Source organism: Ursus maritimus, unplaced genomic scaffold, assembly GCF_017311325.1.
Source record: "Ursus maritimus isolate PB19 unplaced genomic scaffold, ASM1731132v1 scaffold_21, whole genome shotgun sequence".
NCBI classification, from domain to species: domain Eukaryota; kingdom Metazoa; phylum Chordata; class Mammalia; order Carnivora; family Ursidae; genus Ursus; species Ursus maritimus.
In genome coordinates this window covers 38,745,438-38,766,372 of record NW_024424564.1, presented here as the reverse complement: position 1 = coordinate 38,766,372, position 20,935 = coordinate 38,745,438, and the positions used below count along the sequence as shown (strand labels likewise).

The 20,935-nt window shown below is 41.6% G+C and overlaps 1 protein-coding gene across 1 annotated transcript; it reads left to right on the top strand.

The window, feature by feature from the left end:
- Positions 1-608: 608 nt before the first annotated feature.
- On the top strand, positions 609-12,427 carry CUNH12orf42 (chromosome unknown C12orf42 homolog). Its single transcript, XM_040637074.1, has 3 exons — positions 609-654; positions 8,126-8,509; positions 11,988-12,427. The coding sequence occupies exons 1-3, from the start codon at positions 609-611 to the stop codon at positions 12,425-12,427; spliced, it is 870 nt and encodes a 289-aa protein (XP_040493008.1).
- The last annotated feature ends 8,508 nt before the right edge of the window (positions 12,428-20,935 follow it).

The window sequence follows — 20,935 nt, the reverse complement described above, 5'->3', positions numbered from 1 at the left end:
AGTGTGCTGGTTCTCAAATTATGCTCTGTGTTTGAAAGAATCTAGGGTCTAACTACAGATCCAGTCCGCTTCTATGTCCCTAGACTGGAAAGTTTCTGCAATTCCGTGTACTTAGAACTGAGTAAGGCTGATGTATGATGGGGAAGAGGTGGTGTCATGGGAGGACGGTGAGGTATGTTTGAACGCTCTTCAGTTACCTTTGATGTGCAGTGAGAGGCTGGCTCTGTGTGTCCTTTTACTAGAATGATATCAGAAGAAACACCCTGTTGCAGAAAGCAGGGACAGGACCCTCACACTTTCCAGAGTACCTGAGCTGTGACAGGTGCCTGCCCTTTTAGTGACCGCTTCATTCTCCTAAACCCATGGTAGACATCGGCAACTTCCCCATGAACCAAGACACGGCTGTGGAACTCCTCTTTAAAACTCAGTGCCACCTCCAATTTGGGCTTCTGGTGTTTGAGATGAAACTTGTTTGCCCTTTTTGGTAGTGAGAGCTGGGTGGTGACTGGGGTGAACTGAGCAGTGTGGACCAATCCCAAAGGAAAGAAAAGGGAAGTGGTTACTCTCAGACAAATCTGCAGAAAGGGAGGATACAGGATGATGTGCACATGGATAAAGGTAATGTTATAACGCCAAAGAGCATCCATCGGAGAGGTGAGAGATTCATTCGTTTTTTCCAAGAGAAGTTTCTGAGCATGAACTTCCTGCCTAGTGTTTGAGATACTGTGGGGAATGATTGAGAGATGGTACTTGCCCTCATAGAGCTAGGAATATTGGCATAAACTTGTAAATGATTAGATATATAAAATATTATTATACTATGTTGAATAAAAACAGATCAGGGAACGGAGACATGATGGAGGTCAGGAGGCCATTTGGGAATGAAATGGAGGAGTAGGCTTCTTTTAGAAGCAGTTACCTTTTAGATTAAAAATAAAAAAATTAAAGATTTTACTTATTCCTCTCTGAGTTCTTCCTTTCTTTATGTAGATCTGAATTTATGACCTCTATTATTTTCCTTCTCCTTGAGAACTTGTTTTAACATTTCTTGTAAGGAAGGTCTGTGGACAATAAATTTTCTCCAATTTTTGAAAAGATTTTATTTATTTGGAAAGAGAGAGAGAGAGAGAGAACCAGCGGGGGAGGGGGGCAGAAGCAGAGAGAAGCAGACTCCTCACTGAGCAGGGAGCTCAACTCAGGGTTTGATCCCAGGACCCCTGGGATCATGACCTGAGGTGGAGGCAGACGCTTAACCGACTGAGCCACCCAGGTGCCCCTCTCCACTTTTTTATTATTATTTGAGAAAGTATTTCTCCGTAAGTGTTGAAGTGTAATTTTGCTGGATATAGAACTCAAGGCTGCTGTTTTTGGTTTTTTTCTTCCAATACTTTGTAACTATTTCATTCCACTCTCTTCCTGCTTGCTGTTTCTGATGAGAAATCCACTTTAATTCTTATCCTTATTCTTCTAAAAGGTGCTCCCTGCCTCTCCCCACCCCTGATTCTTCCAAGATCTTCTCTTTGTGTTTGGATTTCTGCAGTTTGAACATGATATGCCTAGATGTCATTTTTTTTTCTTTTTGTCATTTCTCTTGCTTAATGTTCTTTGAGCAACCTGGGTCTATGGTTTGGTGTCTGTCATTAATTTTTGAAAGTTCTCAGCCATCATTACTTCAAATATTTCTTCTGCCTCATTCTCTCTCTTTTCGTCTTCCAAAAAGGATGTGTATGTTGTATCTCATAAAATTGTCCCACAGTTCTTGTATGTTCTGTACTGTTTTTTAAATTTTTAAATTTTTAATTTTTCCTCCAATCCTTTCTCTCTGCATTTTAGTTCAGAAGTCCTTAATGACCTATTTTCATGCTCACTGATTCTTTCCAGTGTACTGAGGAGCCCATTGAAGACATTCTTCATTTCTGTTACAGTGTATTGTATTTATAGCATTTCTTTTTTTGTTGTATTTTTATTGTATTTCATTTTTTAATAAAAACTGTATATATTTAAAGTGTACAACATGATGATCTGATACACACACACACACACACACATAGTGAAATGATTACTACTATAAAGCTAATTAACATGTCATCTCCTTACATAGTCACCATTTTTCTGGTGTGTGATGAGAGCACCTGAAATCTACCCTCTTAGCAAATTCCCAGGATTCAGTACAGTATTAGTAACTATAGTTACCATGCTGCGCATTAGATCTCTAGATTTATTCATCCTATGTAACTGCGACTTTGTACCCTTGACTAACACCCCATCTCCCCCACCTCCCTGCCCCTGGTAACTAGCGTTCTGCTCTCTGCTTCTATGTGTTCAACTTTGTTGAATTTCACATATAAGTGAAATCAAGTAGTGTTTCTTTTTGGTTCTTTGAGTTTCCATCTCTCTGCTTACCTTACTTATGTGCTCTTTCTTGTTGTGTGCTTTCTCTATTAGAGCCCTAAGCATATTAATCAGAGTTATTTTAAATGCCTTCTCTGATAATTCCAACATCAGTGTCATATCTGAGTCTGGTTCTTAGGCTTTGCTTTGTCTCTTCCACTGTGTTTCTTCTTGCTTTTTGGCATGCCTCATAATGTTTTGTGGAAGGCCAATCTTGATATAGGAGGAAATAGGAACTGAGATAAACAGATCCTTGCGTGGAGGGGGGTATTGATGTGAATCTGGCTAGGTGTTGGGTTGTGTTTAATGTTTGTTATAGCTGTAGGTGTCAGAGGCTTCGTATTTCCTCAGTGTTCCTGCTTTTGTCTTTGGCTTTTCCCCCTTCGTCTTCAGCTTCTTCAGCTGTAATACACTAGGGACCTAGTGTTGTGATGATAAGATGTATGCCTTTGCTATGGAGAGGGCTCTAGGCATATTTTACAATGACTCTTCTTCCCTTTTCGGTGTCAGAAGTGTGAAAGGATCTTTCTTAGATCCTCAGCTTGAGAAACTAGGGTGGGGGACTGTGAGTGGGATTCTTCTAAGGCAAAACCCACTGAAATACGTATACAGACCCCCCAAAACTGTAGCCCTCAGGATTTTCTCGCTCTCAAACTCTTCTACACTTAGCCTCCAACAATTCATCAAAATTACCATTTAAATGATCCTACCAGTTTATGGCTTCAGAGGCTTCTACTCTAGGGAAACAGACCTTGGTTTGAGTCTTTGGGTTCACCTGTGTCCAGATTATAGAGTGCCAGTTTGTTCTGTGAACTCAGTCTCTGATGGGTCCAAATAAAGTTATTGATTTTTAGTTCATTTAGCTCTTTCTCGTTGCAAGGATAGGAATGTCAGTTTCCAAGCTGTTTCCATGTTGGAGCTAAAACTGGAAGTCCATTTCTTATATTTTCCCCCATTTTTGTTATCATTTTCCCCATTTTACGGATGAGACAGAGCCACACAGACTCTCTAGCTCGTAACCGCTGTACAAAACGACCATGCACATCCACTTGAGTTTTCCGCTTGAGTCCTTATCACTGAAAGAGCCCAGCCAGGAGCTACAGAGGGAGAGAGGAAGGAACGTTTTCAATAACAACAACAATAATAATAACAGCTAAGCCTCGCTGAGTACTTCCTGTGTGCCAGGCATTGCTTTGTTTTTAATTTAGTCTGCACTTGAACCCTGTCATAATACCTGTAGGTATTATGATTATTGACATTATGAGTGAGAAAACTAAGAGAGCATTTGAGCAACTTGGTCTTAGTAACACAGCCAGGAAGAGGTAAGAGAGATTTGGGCCGAGGAGTCTGGGTGCAGAACTTGTACACTTGGTCTTTAAGCTCTACCACTGCTCAGGGCTTGATGCGTCATCGACTCCTTCTGTAGACTCAACCCCATTGGCTCACAAAGGACTCTCACTCCACAGCCAGGAGAGATGGTGTAAAGTGGCAGATTCTATTAAACTCCATGGTGTGGTTTAAGAATCCTTTTAAAGAGTATGTTGTTGGAGTTTTCAGCATTAATTAAAGACCTGTTTCAGGGTTGCATTTGGTTTTATATGCAGGAGATGACATAAATTAGCTTCAGTTCCTATTTGTGCCGACCGTCAAGGGCAAATGAGCTTTGGGAAATTAATTGTCTCTGGGTTTTAGTTCTCCTTCCAAGACAGTCGCCTCTGGTCCTCCCATAACATGAACATGCTAGTCAAGAAAGCAAAGAGACAGAGGGGGGATGCAAACACATAGGAGTTATATATTGAGGGGTACCTGCTGGGCTCAGGCACAAAGGGCTGCGGCACCGTGCCTACTGGTGTCGTGGAGGGGCGGAAAGTGCAGGAGTTACAGGACTAGAAAATGAATAAAATGAATAAATCAGAATCTGTCATGACTTATCATGAACTATTTTGCTGCTCAAGAGAAAGATAAATTGCTTCTGTGGAACACGTTCAAGCTCTGAGGCTTATTTTACTGTACCTTGAAATCTCCTGTCTGCCACAATATTGCTTCCAATGAAATTAGCAACAGATGGAAGACCTGAGAGCAAGATGACAGGCGGAGTCGCCTACACATGAAAAGAACTCGCAAACCTGGGATAATGGGAAGAATTTTTTTTAGCAAACAACACACCACAAAACAAGGGCCTCGATTAGTGAGAAAAGTTGGACGGGTGGCTGGGGGAGCCACAAGAATGTGGGCTTTCATGGGGGCGAGTTCCACGCATTGGGCCATAGGCAGATGCCCTTTCTTCTTCGGCACATCAGAAGCCCTGCTGACAGCATTGACGACGGCCCGAAGCGTGGACCTAGGACCGTGTCAGAGCTGTGGTCAGGCGCCACCGCTTGTTAGCTGTTCTTGTGCCCACTTCTATCCCTCCCTTCATCAAAACCGGTTCCCGTAGTTTGCTCTGGCAAAGCCGGCATTGACTGTGTGGGAGAAAAACAAAACCCCCTCAACATCTAAGACGTGGGTCCCCACCCCAGCTTCTGTGATGCATGGTGAGTGGTGTGGACAAGGTGCTCACTCGCTGACTTCAGTTTTCTCCTCAGAAAAATGAGGAAGCAAAAGGGTTGTTGTCAGACTCAAGGGGGATTACTGATGGGAAAAGAAATAAGATGTAAAGGAGTATACAAGCTGTAAAGTGATACAGAATGCTGGTTTTTGAAATGAAGACTTGTCCACAGAGAGGTAATACTCTGAGGAGAAAGACGCCTCGGACTTCATGTTTCAGCACGTTCATGATTGCTGGGACTAACTCATAGTTAACAGTACCTGAACTTCCTTCCGAGTGAATTAGACAAATGTTTCCCTGATCATTCATTATAATCCCCAAGAGGCTCGCAAACCACAGGTCCTGGGGTCCTGGGACCATGTGTCCGTATTTTTCAAAGCATGCTGGGTATTGGCTAATCCACAGCCAGGATTGGAAAATACCACATTAGATTCAAGAGATGTGGGACCTAACAACGTGCGCTGGGCTTGAAATCATGAGCGGTGGATTTGGGCTCAAGGTCTGTCACTATCTTGGTGGGGAAATTTGAAAACTTAAAAAAAAAAAAAAGACTGGAAACCATTGGAGATTGCAAAATACCCTTCCATTTGCCACAGTCTTGGGGTGTTTAATGCTAAAACAACTGGTGGTTCTATTCAATCAGGCAACCTGGTAATTGTATTGTAAAGGAAACTTGAAATTCACTCCAGTGTCTGTGAGATTGAGAGGCTCTGGCTTGCTGCACTAATGTCCATTTTGCTGTAAATCGACTGGTCAATGTAGTCTCAAAATGATCCATTTTGTTGGCCTGGGTAACTTTTGTCATTGGCGTAGTACCTGGTATCTGATAGGAGCTCGATAAATATTGGTTGAATAACTAAATAAGCATAGTCACCACCTGTCCCAACACCATATAAGGAGGCTTTAATAATTATTCCCCATATATAGTATTACATATATCCATGTATATAATACGCTTATTATATTGCAAATACAATGTTATTTGCTCTTCTAATAATCGAGGAAACCTCTGTTGCAGAGGTAGTGAGATTCAGGCTCCTAGAGGTGTTTTTTTAAAAAGATTTTATTTATTTGAGAGAAGGAGAGAGCGCACAAACAGGGGGAGGGGCAGAGGGAGAGGGAGAAGCAGACTCCCGGCAGAGCAGGGAGCCCGATGGAGGACTCGATCCCAGGACCCTGAGATCATGACCTGAGCCGAAGGCAGACGCTTAACCGATTGAGCCACCCCGACGCCCCACAGGCTCCTGGAGGTATTTAAGCAGCGGTGGATGATGAGGGTGGTGGGTCAGCCTCAGATGATCTATAAGGTCTCTTTCAACTCCTAACTTTTAGGATGAGAAGGTGTGTGAAGTGTCTTTGAAACTTCCATCCTGTCCTTGATGTTTGAACAATAGAACAAGGGCAGATCAAATGGCGATGGTTCTAATGCTATGGATTTTCCTTTGGGATCCAGAGTCCCAGAGCTGCTGTCCTGAAAGATTCTAGCTATTGCTTTGCATTTGGGAAAGCCTGGTGCATTTGTGCACCATTTCGAATTCTGGGCTTAAAATGAAATGAGGCAATCAATTAAAATGAAAACAGAGCTCAATCTTCCTAAAGTGTTGGAGGTAGACAAAACTTCTAGAACTCTAAAATTTGCTTACGCACAAAGCTTGCACATGCATTCCCATGGTGCCCAGCTGAATATTTATAAAATCATATTCTGAGATGAAGATGGTATGAAGGGACGCAAATGATACTGTGACTTTTATAGGGCTGGCCGTGGGCCAAAGATGCAAATTGATGGCCTGTAGTGATTCAGAGAGCAGATGTGTTTTGTGGAGCTCACGCTGTGTTTTTTTCAAAAATTGAGTGAGTTACCAACACTGAAAAATTATAAATGTTTATATATATAAAAAATATATTTCTGCTTCTCCTGAGAATCCAGAAAAATCTGTCTACACTGGGTCCACCTGCCCTCACAGCAACATATAAGGCGTGATCTGAGAAGTGGTTAGCCCCAGTTGACAGGACATGTACTCCCAGGGTACCCTTCCTTGGCCCTTTGTCTCATTTCTATTATCTGCAAACCCCCAGAGGCATTCGCTTTGATTCCTCCTTTTGCAGACAAGGCTGTGGTTTAGGAGGAGTGTGTCCTGGTCGCTAACATGACCAGCATCCTCTTTGCCCCTTGCCCACAGCTGGAGCACAGGGAATAGGAATCTTGCTAAGACTTTTTGCACCCTGGCACCGTTCTGACACACAGTAGAACTCATGCAATAGATTCCCTTCCCCTTCCACACTTCCCACCTCCTGGTTTTTCCTCTTTTCTACCTTTTACTCCCCAAATCTGAACATCTTTTTATTTTTTTCTTTTTTTAAGTATGAAAAGGCTGCTGTTAATAACTGCTCTGGGACAATAGGAGCTGTTGTGGATACCTGTTTCCTAGCACTGCTGTCATAAAGAATCACAAATGGGATGGCTGAAAACCAAATTGTTTTCTCCCAGTTCTGGCAGCCAGAAGTCAGAAATCCAGGTGTCAGTAGGATTGACGCCTTCTGGAGATTCTCACGGAGAATTCCTTCCATACCCTCTTTTGAGCTGCTGCTGCTGGTTGCTGTAATCCTTGGCATAGCTTGGCTCGGAGATCCCACACTGCCATCCCTGCCTCCGTCATCATGTGGTGTTCTTCCTGTGCGCCCATGTCTGTTTCTCCTTCCGACAAGGATGCTTGTCATATTGGATTATGGCCTCACTCTAACAACCTCAACTTGATTGCACCTGCAAAGACCCTATTTCCAAGGTGCAGAGGGTGCAGGGTTGGGACTTCCACATATCCTCTTGGGGACACAATTCAACCCATTAGCTTCAAACTAGCTTTCTGACCTATAAAATGGAGGTAATAATAGCATCTGTCAGATACAGTTCGTGTGAGGACTGATTGACCAACATGTCTAGGCCTTCACACAGTGCTTCCAACAGAAGCACTTTCAGCCTTTTACCACCCTTGCCATATCTTTTCCCTCCTCTGCTTCTCCCACTTAGGCTCTCAGGTCCTTGGCTTCTTTGTCCTTTCTGTTTGCTTGGTACAGAAATGTGAAACAAACAAATAATCCACATATTGCTTGATTTCATTCTTCCTACCATTAATCTCGAAGGTAATACTGAAGTGCGTTCTTTTAAACTAACATGCTTACCTTTTGCAGTGTCTCCAGGAAAGATTCAGACTCCAGTGGCATGTGAAAGCCTGCTTTGTGCCCACCCGCACACCGTCCCCAGGTCTCCTGTGGTGAGTGTAGCTTCTTCGGAAGAAGAGAGCCATGGAGAATCCAGCTCCTCCCAGTTACCATCCAATGAATGCGATGAGACCCTAGTGATCCCCACTGTCAGACGAGAAATTAGGAGAGCCAGAGGAGCACCCAGTGAGGCCTGGAGCAGTCCCATTTTGGCAAAGCACGTGACAAAAAAGCCTATTAGATCGCAGTCAGTCATTCCCTTGCACCTGGAGGCTGCAGGCACGCACATCAGTAGGCACGCGAGACTTCAGAACCGGCCCTCCCGCAGTTCCAGGGGAGATTCTGCCCCACTCGGTAAGGATCACTTTGTGGTTCTTGGGTTTTGTTTTTGTTTTTAATTAATTATTTTAGAGAGAAAGAGCACAAGTGGGAGGAGCAGAGGGAGAGAATCTCAAGCAGACTCCACACTGAGCTCAGAGCCTGATGTGACCTTGAGATCATGGTCTGAGCGGAAACCAAGAGTCAGATGCTTAACTGACTGCACCCAGGCGCCCTGACTTCGTGATTCTTAATTCTTTGTTTCTCTCTTCAATTGGTCACACTTTGTTTTTAACTTCATATAAACAGTAAAATTACTGACTCAATGGCAGATCCTATTCTAGAAGGTTCTGTAAGAGCTATATCAGTCAGTCTTGAATGGAAGTCTACTCGTTGCCAAGTATTGTATTGGAGGAGGGAACAAGTGTGCTTTGATGACAAGTAATGTGATGATTCAGGTATTGCACCAGATAATAATGATAATGACAATTATTGCTGTCATGGTCAATCCAGCTCTCATTTAATTAGCTCTCACCATGTGCCAGACAGTGTGCTGAGCATTTCACATTATTTTATGAAACCGTCTCATAACACTTTTAGGCAGGTAATGCCATTATCCCCATTTTACAGGTAAGGAAACTGTGAATTCATAGCACACGATAATGTGTATGACGACAAAGTGTTTCAAAATTGCTCATAGGAGGAATGAGTAAAAATAAGGAAATGGACCAGGAGGAATAAGCTTTGAAACCAGGGACACCTAGGCTCAAATCTCCCCCTTCTCCCATTTCCATTCTGTAGCCATGTTCTACATGTTACACATGTTCTTTGAGCTCCGTATTTTCATCTGCAAACTAATGACAGTTACTGCCTTGAAGAGATGTTGTCATTAGGGTACTGGTATAAATGAAGTCCGCTGGACACAGCAGGGACCAAACTGCGGTGGGGGTGATGGCGGCGGTGTTTATGGTGCTGTCGTCCGGACTGGAGGTAAGAAAATGTGAGTAAACAACATATATTCCAGATGCTCTAGAACCATCATGTAGAAAGATTAGATTAATTTTACATAACTTTTTTTTTGGAAACTTTTTTGGTAGATTTCACTTCATATGTTTATGCAGTTTGTTGGAATTGACCAATAGAAGAAAGAGACAGATTTTTACTCAATACAAAGGAGAATTTTCTTTGAACTGGAGGAGAGTGTCCTGCTTGGACTGGAGGTGGCGGAGGAGGAGCTGGTAGACCTCCTACCAAAGATGCTCATTCAGAGATCGCTTCATTTCCGGGAAGACGGGCTTGAGGATGGGATGCTGAGGATACTGGCTGGTCAACATTTTTTTTGTCTTACTATGTATAAGGCCATGTGCTAAAATCTGAACATACATCTTCAGTTTTGATCCACGTGGCCATCCTCTGAGACAGGAACTGCTGTCTTCCCATGCTTTAGATGCAAAACCTGAAGCCCGTGGAGATTCTGTAGCGTTAGGGCTGGAGCAGGATTCAAGCCCTCCATTGTGACTCCAGGCCAGAGTATACCTGTGCTGATTTTAAACATGATGATAACAGCTCTTGGGTATGGAGCGCTTACTGCTTACTAGATGCTTTACTTTTAGCACGCGCTTCTCTCAGGTACTTAACTAGCTTGCTTTTTCACTTCCTTCAAGCCTTTTTTGAAATTGCCACCTATGTGTGCATTACTTTTCTACTTCGGATTTATTACCAGCTGACACTCACTCAGTTCTTCATTTGCTCCTTAGTCACCTACTTTCCCATCCCGATCCCCTTTCCCCACAACTAGAACGTGAGCTCCGTAAGTGCAGGGATATCGCCTGCTTTGTGCTTCTCTGAATCGCCAGTGTCTAGAATACCGGCAGACATATAACAGACGAATCTAAAAGAACGAATAAATGAATGAACAAACTTAATCCTATTAGTGACCTTGTGAAGTAGGTAATACAATCCTCATGGTTCAGGTAAGGACAAAGGGGCTTAGGCCAGGTGATGTGCCAGGATTTGCATCTACGATGGTCTGACACCAAAGCCTTGTTGATTCCATTACACCACACTCCCTCCCTAAGAGAGTCTGTTACAAAATGCATCCTTACCGAATTGCATTCAGGGAAGGAATTCCTATTCTTTGTTTATGGCACAGCCTTGACCTGTCTTGACCTGCCTAGGTTATATTCTGTGGCTCTAAATTCCAAAACCATATCCATGTTCTCTTATAGAATTCTCTTGCACTGATTATTGATAGCAATGAATTGGTCATCTGCCACAGCTGCAAGTCCAAATCCGCAAACAGCTATTAAGCATCTAGTTTTCAGAAAGCAGTGTGTTTGGCGTTCTGAAAGCTTTTACTTACCTGGAGATATTGAAATGCCATTCCACCTTTATCTCCAGGAAATAATTCTTACACTGAAAAATCAAAGTCACGAAAAGTTTTTCTTGGGTAGGTTGACTTGGGTAGGTTGAGTGTGTAGTGGGAGATGTCCAGTACGTACAAGGCATAGTGTGTAATGAACTAATTGAATTGCCTGGATATAGACTAGCTGTTTGACACCCACTGTAAAGAGGGTACTGTGCATTTTTAATCTCATGCATAATTTTTGAAATGTGAATGCTGTGGATTGCTCCAAATTCTATATATCTACATGCTAGTCAAAGCCCTTTAAAACTTGTGGAAAGTGATTTAAAGCACAAAAATTTTCTTAATTTACTACTGAAGAATTAGACTTTATATAGGTCAACGGGTAGAATTTCTCAGGGAAAAACTTTACATAAGGAAATATATATATATATATATATATGGAAATGCAGGTGGAATATATATATTCTTTTACAGTATTGACTGTATTATTGTAAAAAAAATCTCGACTTTTTCATAAAATTATTTGACTGGGCAAATAAAGAAAAACATCAAACTGATTATTAGTATTAGTGTGTATGGATGTGTTATATAGATCCGGATCAGATTAATTCCTTGATTGTTTTAATTTTCAGCTGTTTGAAACTTCTAAAACTTCCAGAATATTCCCTCTTGGGTGTTTAAATGATCAGTTGGACGTCTACATGGGTTATGGATCCATTTGTTTGCCTGCTCTCTCATTTCACTTAATTTTCCACTCAAACTTTTCCCTGATTTAGAATTTGTGGCCCTATTTTCATCACCAATTCTTCTGTTTCATCTCCCTCGAGCCGTTTCGGACAGCTTTCCTTGAAATAAAAAGTTTTATGAAGAGTCTGTAAAAATGATTTTTTTGGAGACGGTGCTTTTAAACAGCAGGAAAGGAATAGATTGCATTTTATTTTCTTAAGGCAATGCCGGGAAAGCACGCAAGGGGAATGAATGTCCGGGGCCTCTCTCTCTCTCTCTCTCTTTCTCTCAGCACACTGCAAATGTTGATTTCTCACACATCCAGTTATCAGCAGAGATTTTCTGCAAGTCGCGGCGGGGCGGGTGAATTCCGCACGCTTCAGGGCCACTCCTCCCTTGTCTGCCTTCCAGGTCCCGCAGCGAGGCCTTACACGGCCATCGGCCTCTGCAGGAGAAGCCAGACCCCCTTGGCCTCGTCGGGGGTCCCCCGGAGCTCCTCGGAGCCGGAGATGGAGGACAGGAAGGCAGCCCCAGGAGGCGCTCAGGCAGACCCCCATCGCCAAAGCCGGCCCCTGGGCGCGCCCCTGAGTCCTGCCGGAGGAGGCGCGGTTGCCATGGCACCGGAGATGCTCCCCAAGCATCCTAGTCCCCCAGGGAAAAGGGGGCCCAGGGCGGACGCCTCCCTTCACGGCAATCTGGCAGGAGCGCCCCTTCCTCTGCTCCGCGGTGCTCCCACCCATCTCCCCTCAAAGAAGTTAATCAAGGTTTGCTCTTCTCCCCCCGCCCGCCCACCCCAGCGTTTCCATACGGTTTGTTCACAGGCCCCTCCTAGGCCGGGGGTGAATGCTCACTTACACTGACCGCTGCGAGGGAATTGTCCGCGGGCGCTGCCCATCTTCCAATCAATGCCTGCCCGCGACAGAAAGGACCTCAGATGTACGGGTTTCCACAGAACCATTGTTAGGCTTTTGTGAAGCAGTTTTGAACCTAATAAATAATGTCAAAAGTCTCTATCGCAGCCAAAAATGTTCCTTTTGAAGCATTTCTAAGAGTATTTTTGTTCTGCGGTGTCTCCCAGGGTCACAAAGAATTTGTGCCTCACAATGGGGATGGGGTACATCGCGTGCCACTTCGCAATGTGCCTGCGGGGATCGGACCCCTCTTTGTGTTGCTCGCACAGGTAAAGGGTTTCATTTGCCAACTTGAGCTCTGGTTTAAGGATGTTTTCTAAGGGCCTTTTGAGTCTCTAAACAGAGGTTTGGAAAACATAATTGAATGTCTGTAATTTAATAGTTAACATGAAATTTGATTACTCCTGATGTGCCTCGGGGAATTCTTCAGACTGTGTTAGGGTTTTTTAATGTCAGGAACCTGAAGCTGGCTGCTCCGCTGAGGTCTCGAAACACTTGGAACTCAGTTTAATGCAAAAGAGATACTGAGTTTTCTTATTTTGGAATAAACCTTAGGTAACATTCTATCAAATTGGCCATTTTAGGCAATATTTTTTTACTTCAGTTAACGTAGGTTCGACAGCACATTTCACCATGATTTAATGCAGAAACTGACTTTATCAAATGATTTTATGTTTTTTTAAAATGTAGTATTCTTTTTTTCAGCATTGAAAGAGAAACACGATTCAATGAGACCGATACATCCATGTGTACTTATGCAATCAAGTTCTTTGCAATTTTTCCCCCAGGCTTGGATTCAGAGTCTGATAAATGGAGTTTATAAATCCTACTGCATTTTCCCCCATTCAGTTCGAATTAATAGAGTATGCCCATATTCAAGACTTACCATCAAGTCTACAAGTCCAAATTTAAGTCTCCAAGTTTTAATAGGAATGAAATGTCGTTAACTCGTAACTGCTTAACATTTAGAACTCTGTTTAGTCCTTTTGAGGTTGACTTGATTTCTGAGCATTCCCTAGGGGGTAATGCACTTTAAAGGAAAACAAACGAACAAACAAAAAACAATCCCCAGGCTTTAGAGCATTCCTTCGTCCAGACTATGATTATTTTTATTATTTATTTATTAACACGATTTTATTGTAATAGAGCAAACAGGTTACCAGGGGTGGTTGCTGTATTTCCCTGAGGGGATAGTGGCATCTGCTACCAGAGTGCACATGACAATCCCAAGTTCAACTTCATGCCATTTGGTTGGAGAGAATGTGTGGGTAAATTCAGGCTTTAGGTGAAATTTTGATTCTGGGATATTTTAATTTGCTATTTATTAATTAGGACCACTGATATTTTTTTTCAGATAAAGAAATCATTGCTTTGCTTGAAGTGATTTTAAAACAACTAACCAGAAATCTGTAATGGTCAATTGCAGGAGTAAGAAATGTTTCTGATATAGTAAATCGATTCTCTCATCTGTGGAAGTGCAAAATAGTGAATTTACTAAAAATACGATAGAGAAGAAGCAATTCTATTCATAATGGAGAAAGGAGGTATAAACGAAAGATGTGAAATATGTGGTATACCATATTTTATCTTTAAAAAATTTCTTTATTTTTTAGAGAGAGAGAGTTCAGGGGTGGAGGTGGGCAGGGGCAGAGGGAGAGAGAATCTTGAGCAGACTCCAACACAGCGTGGAGCCTAACGTGGACCCTGAGATCACGACCTGAGCCGAAATCCAGAGTCAGATGCTTAACCCACCCAGGCACCCCGATATACCATATTTTAAAGCAGTTTCTCAAAGTGTGTTCCATGGAACATTGGAATTAGAAAGATGCTTTGTGAGATGGGGAGTCTATAAATAGATACGTCTGAGGGATGTGATCCGAGCAAGCTCCCTCTTAGAGAGTCGCAGTAATATATTAGGGAACCCCAGAAATTACATCATAAAAAAATGATAAACTCTGTTTAGCCTAGTGTTTTTCAATTTTATTTGATCAGGAAATCCTGATATTTATTTATTTATTTATTTATTTATTTATTTATTTATTTATACACACACACATATATTTAAAAATAGCACCTGCCAATATCTTTCACACTAGTTCCTGCGGAACACATGTGAGAAAACTTTGCTCCAACTCTATTCTAAATATACCAAAATTCATGTAAACCGGTAGGGTTCAAAATAAGGATTTCTCTTCAGACGTAGTGAAGAAAGAAGAATCAGAGCTAAGAAAGCAACCCTTAATAAATACCTCCAGGACCCCATGCTTCTTTGGAGGAATGTCTAGCTGTTATGCTTATTTTTTCTCCTTTGGGTGCACCTGGTTGGAAGAAGGTTAGTCAGTCCAGCCAGGACCCTGTTTTGATAGTGATGGATGTGGAGCGTTTCCAACGTGACCGTGAGAGTGAGGGGCTACGGGCACTCAGGGTCTTCGGAATGATGACCACTTTTGTATTAGAACTTAGACATGAATGCACCAACGTGAATGTAGTTAAATCTTTCCCAGTGCTATTATTTCTGAAAACAATGCCGAATTAAACAGCCATAACTGAGGATGAATCAATTTTAAGATATAAATTATATATATTTATTTATAGTACTTTCACTGAGGAATAGAATAAAGTCCTATGGTATAAAATAACTGTTACTAAGGTTCTGAATTACAACTTGTTTATATTTCTTCAAGGGTGTCTGATTCGACTTATGATACATTTATTACGCATACTGTAAGTGTCTTCTAAGGAAGATAATATGCCACTTTAGCCAAAAAATGTTTTTCTGAAAATCGCATTGGCAAATAGATATTGATAAATTTTTTAAATGGATGTGTTGAAGAAACTAAGTATTTAACACACTCTCTAGTGAATGATGTTTACAAATGAGGATTCCTTTTATAATATATAAAATAAACAATTACAATGACAGATAACATTTATTGAGTGTGCATTATGTATTAGGGACTATTCTAGATAGTAGATATTAATTCATTTAGTTCTCATGATGGCTTTATGAAGTACTCATTATTACTCTTGTCTATTTCACTGATGGACGAAGCTTTGTTTTTAGCAGTTGTAAGATACATATGTATGTGTATAGACACCCATATACACACATATAAGCTTTAAAAACTATATTGTTATGCAATTTTATTTCATTATAAATGTATATTATATACTGTATTATTAAAGCTGACGTATGTGTATGTATGTCTCTCTGGGTGTATTCCACTTACACAGATAGCATCTATAAATCCATACACCATGCTCTTGCTGCCTAAGTGAGGGAGGCATAGAAAGTCTATTTATAGATCCCTTTCCCTCTGATGACAAGGTGCAGAATGGGAGTTGATAACTGTGGGTTGACGTCTTTGAAGAGCAAAGTCGGGCCAGAGACTGATCGAATAGTTCTTTTTGTCTGACACGTCATCTCTGTGAACGAAGGCTCCAAAAATAAGGGTAGAGAAGATGGTTTTGAGGTTCATTAGAGATGGCAGCACTTTTTCAAGGCAGCGCTGGAGCTCATTGACATCAGACTTGTGGAAGGGATGGGATGTGGCAGAGTGAGGAGTAAGGAAGAGCTAAGGTGTTGGGGTCTGTCTAGATCCGAAGAACCAAGAATGCATTCTGGTAAATGTGACCTGAACTTAGGCTCCCTCCATCTTTTGGCTGGAGTTTCTTCACTGTGAAATGGCGATGACATCTTTTGTTCGCTGCAAAGGTGAATTTGGGAATTAAGTTTTCTATCACATCAAAGCATTTTGAAAAGTAAGAGAACATGCAAATGGAAGTCATTCTTTGTGACTAATAACAATAACTGTCCTGAGCGTCAGCACTGGCTGTGCAGGGGTGAGTTAGGGCCTTGGCATTCAATGGCTGCTCACGCTGACAGTAGTAAGTATTCTTTCTGGTGACCACGAGACCCATCATGTCCCTCTCTGAGAAGGTTTTATATGCTATATTCTTTACCTTGTCTCAGTGCTGTGGGGTAAGCCGTAGTGTCCCATTTACTGACGCAGAAACCGAAACAGAGAAACAAAGCAATTTGCCGCAGTGATGATTGCTGCCAGCAGAGATGTTTGCAGACATTCCTTATGAAAAACGATGTACATCGCTGAGAAATTATCAAATCATTCCATTTAGAGCCTCCAATTTAGAAAAGTTCAGTTCAGAGCACAGAATGCCCACGGCAGTCTCTATCATCACATGCCATCTTTGGTTCAACTTTCTCCAAAAGTCTCAAGCTACCCAGATAGGGGCGGAATAAGGCAACGTTTTTGTAAACTACAGATGTGATGTGAAGGATTCAAAGTCACACAGGGATCCAGGAAAGAGCTTGTTGTCAGGAGAAGACTTGACATTAAGAAAGACGCTCCAGCATCCGAAGATGGGTGGCATCCCTCCCGCACAGGCCAAGGTCGTTGTGAAATGGTAGCTGCTGCATCAGAACTTCTGAACAAGTTCGTCCCTCTGTCTGGGCTTTTTCTCCTATTGCTTCCTCCATACACACCACCCTGTGTTTTCCCACTCCTATGGGAATCAATCTGATTTTTAAGTCAGTGATATCAGGATCAGTAATTGTAAAGTGTCTGTTGGGTGCTTCCTGTCCTAGGTAGTTCTTGTGAGAGATCTGAGATGTGTGACTTCACTCAACCGCATTTATCGGGCATTCCCCAGGCGCCAGACACTGGCCTTGGTGTTGGGGATATTGACTGAAAAGGACAAGGTCCTTTTCCTTGACAAGCTCCCCCTGGTCTAAGACTCAGCTCTTTCATTCATTCATTCTATCAAATTTAATGAACACCCACGATATTCTTGATAGCTTAGTGGTGAAGAGCCGTTTTGGTCAAGTAAAACCTAAGGGGTGAGACATGAAATAATGACACGATGATAAGGTCTATAATCCTTTAAACATCATTCAGAAATCCAAAATCTCGGAAGACTGAAAATTCTTTTATAACTCATTTGGCATTGGCAATGACCCAAACTGGAGTAAGGCAATTTGTAGTTCTGTCTCACTTAGTGTGAATAGTCATGTATTTTGATAAAGATGTATTAATATATTTGATTATGGGTGTTGCCTTGGACCCTAATGAATAGTGTTACATGAAAAATAATTTATGCACCATTATAAATACATAGTAAACTATATAATACATAGTTTATGCACTATCATATACAAAAACATTCAAATTCCCAAACTCAACCTGGAGGGTTTTGGACAAAGGATTTTGAAGTTGTCTAATGGATAAACTCAGTGGAAACTTATAGAAGGGAGAAGTCAATCCAAGTTGGAACTGTCACAGAAGGCTTCCTGTGGCAGGATTTAAACTTGACTTTGAAGAGTGGAGGATTTGAAAGAACAAAGTAGTGAATGTGATGGGAAATAACAAGGAAGAGATCCACTTCTGTGGGCCCTGAAGGTTATACATTTTGAGGGGGTCTTTTTAAGGAAAAGAATACAAAATTATGGATATTGTTAGTTAGATGGGCTGGGAAAGACCTTTGCAGATGAAAGGGCTTAAAGCTTAAGTTATTTGTTTTTTAGTAAATTCATCTTTGAGCAAGGCCAAAAGCATAGATCATTTATTTTACAAAGTGAAATACACCTGTAGGTCTACGAATAAATATATATGTTGGTATGTGGGAGAGAAAAGACTTGAGTTCTTGTAGGAGAAAGGAGCGAATTTGACTGTTTTCATCTTTTTGAATTGTTTGAGATTTTGAAAATTGATAACCACAACATACTGTCTTTTTAAAAACAATCTAGGCATAATATGTATGGCCTTTGAAAAATGGTCCAAAAAGTTGTTTTTTTTTAAAGAATGAATCTAATTATGAGTGTATTTCAGAATGAATGGCCTTTCTTAGTTTTCTCATGTTTGATTCTGTAGCTAGTCAACATCTAAAGTGATAAGAAGATTTGACAATCATAAATAATATAATATATTTAAGTGGCCAAACTCTTTAAAGGGAAGATAAAGCCATATTTCATTTGAAAATTTCTTTTTAATTTTCTTTAGATTTCAGGGGATACACTAGAAGGTACCTGGGTGGCTCAGATGGTTAAGCATCTGCCTTCAGCTCAGGTCATGATCTCGGGGTCCTGGGATTGAGCCCCACGTCCGGATCAAGCTCCCTGCTCGGCGGGGAGCCTGCTTCTCCCTCTCCCTCTGCTGTTCCCCCTGCTTGTGCTCTCTCATTCTCTCTGTCAAATAGATAAACAAAATCTTAAAAAAAAATCTTTAGAGATGAATAATTTAAGATTAAAATGGAAATGTCAATTAGACTACCTAGCAATACTCTTTTCCAAAGCTATGCACATTTATTTCAATTTATTCATAAAAATAATACTGATAGTCCATGTTTTGTGGGAACTTCCTATGGGCCACGTACCGCTCTGATCCCTTTATCACAGTGGACCTCCACCCTCCTTTCTTTTTTGAGTCTTTTGTTTTTGCCGTGAAGATCTGATTGTAATTCTTGCTTGACTTCTTATTTATTTATTTTTAATAGCTTTATTAAGATATAACTCACATGTCATATACAAGTCCTCTGCTGACATTGTACCCTTTGCTGGTTTTTCAGTATTTTCACAGATCTGTGCGGCCATCTTCACAACTAGTTGTGCATTTTCATCAGCTCACGTAGAAACTCTATACCCTTAGCGATTATCTTTCCCCCTCCTGGCTCTAAATGATCACTAATCTCCTTTCTGTCCCTATACATTTCCCTATTCTGGGAATTCAGTATGAATGGGATCATATAATATGTGGCATTTTGTGGCTGGCTTTTCCATTTCACGTAATTTGTCAAGAGTCATGCATGTGGTAGCAAGTGTCGGTATTCATTCCTGTTCATGGCCAAACAATATTCCATCGGCTGCCTAGACCACATTTTGCTTATGCGTTCATCAGTTGATGGACATTGGGGTTGTTCCCACTTTTTGGTTATCATGAATCATGCTGCTGAAAACACTTGTATGCAAGTTTTTGGGTGGGCATATGTCTTGATTCCTCCCGGAGGCAGTGTCTGCATGAATCCTGCCGGTACTGCCTGGCCTGTTGTTCTTATCCCCTTTCCCACAGGCGGAAACAGGGTTGCGAGGTTAGGGCACTTGTCCAAAGTCACATGACCTGTGCAAGGTGAAGCCAGGCCATAAACCACACGCTTCTCTCTAGACCAGTTCTTCTCCGAAGGTTATCCAGGCTCTCCTTTTAAGGACGTCTGAGAAATTGTACAAAAGTAATAACTGCCATTTAAATATACCCACCTCCAGCCATTTACCTGTCATCTGACTAAGTGCTACACCTGTTTCCTAAAGTGCATCCAGAAAATATCATTCTTACAAATGTTATGAGCTGCAGGGAATTAGCGCCCCTTGCACATCTTACATCATTTGTTTTTAATCACGTTTTTCTCACTTTGCCCCAAATTACACTTATGTTTCTAATATGCAGTGTGGGTAGAGTTTCGGAATGGCAAAGACCATCCCGAAACCGTCTATTAACGAGTCCCCTCCCCCTCCCTGAATTTTTCTTTGGGATGAAATCAGTATTGCGTGTTAGTTCCTTCCTTCCCACACCTCCTCTAGGTTAAAGCTGAATTCTTTGAGATCGCGATTTTTTGTGTGTGTGTGCGACTTTAACAATATTCTCTTCACATGTCCTTGCATAAGCCCAACAATTGCTTGTTGACCCATTTTAACCTCTTTTGAGCGTCATCTTCAAAGTGTAACTGTCCTTGACAATGAAAGAGACCTTCCTATTGTCTGGTCCTTCCAGGCAATCTTTAGCACGGAGCTAAATGGCTTTCAGATGGAGGCGTTGGCCAGAGGAATGAGACAAAGTAAGCTGTTGTTCCTGAGTGACTTTGCTAAAGTTTCCCTTTTCTCTCTTAGAATGGTGCCTTTCTATAGAAGATGACAGACGTTTTGACAGGTGCAATATGCTTTGAACTGTTGTGTCCAATAATTCTTTTGTCTTGGGTTTTCCCAGCAGAGTGGTACATCTTAGGATGCTGATATGCGTATTGTTTGCTTTTCATTTACTGTGGTGAAGGCTTCCTCCTTGCTTTCCCTCCTCTTCACTCTTGAGGCCCTTTGCACGCATGCCACTAACCCAGATGGGAAGGCAGGCACTGGTGCAGGAACCTCTCCCCGAACCTCCCCCACCCTTTTTTTTCTCAAAATGGAAATCAATTCTAGCTTAGTTTTCTCATTATTGTTTTAAAAAAAGAAAGAAAAGAAAAGAAAAAAATTACTTACAGAAGGACAAAACACAGTGGCACATCAGAGGCAATGGTCGACAGAGCTAAAACCCTAATAATACTAATGCCTAACACGTAGTGAGACCCTCCGTGTGTCAGATAGTATGCTAAGACCTTGACATGCCTTGTCTATTGTGGAAACAGTGGAAATTACCTATGACCTAATAACCCAATGACACCCATTGTTTACATTTT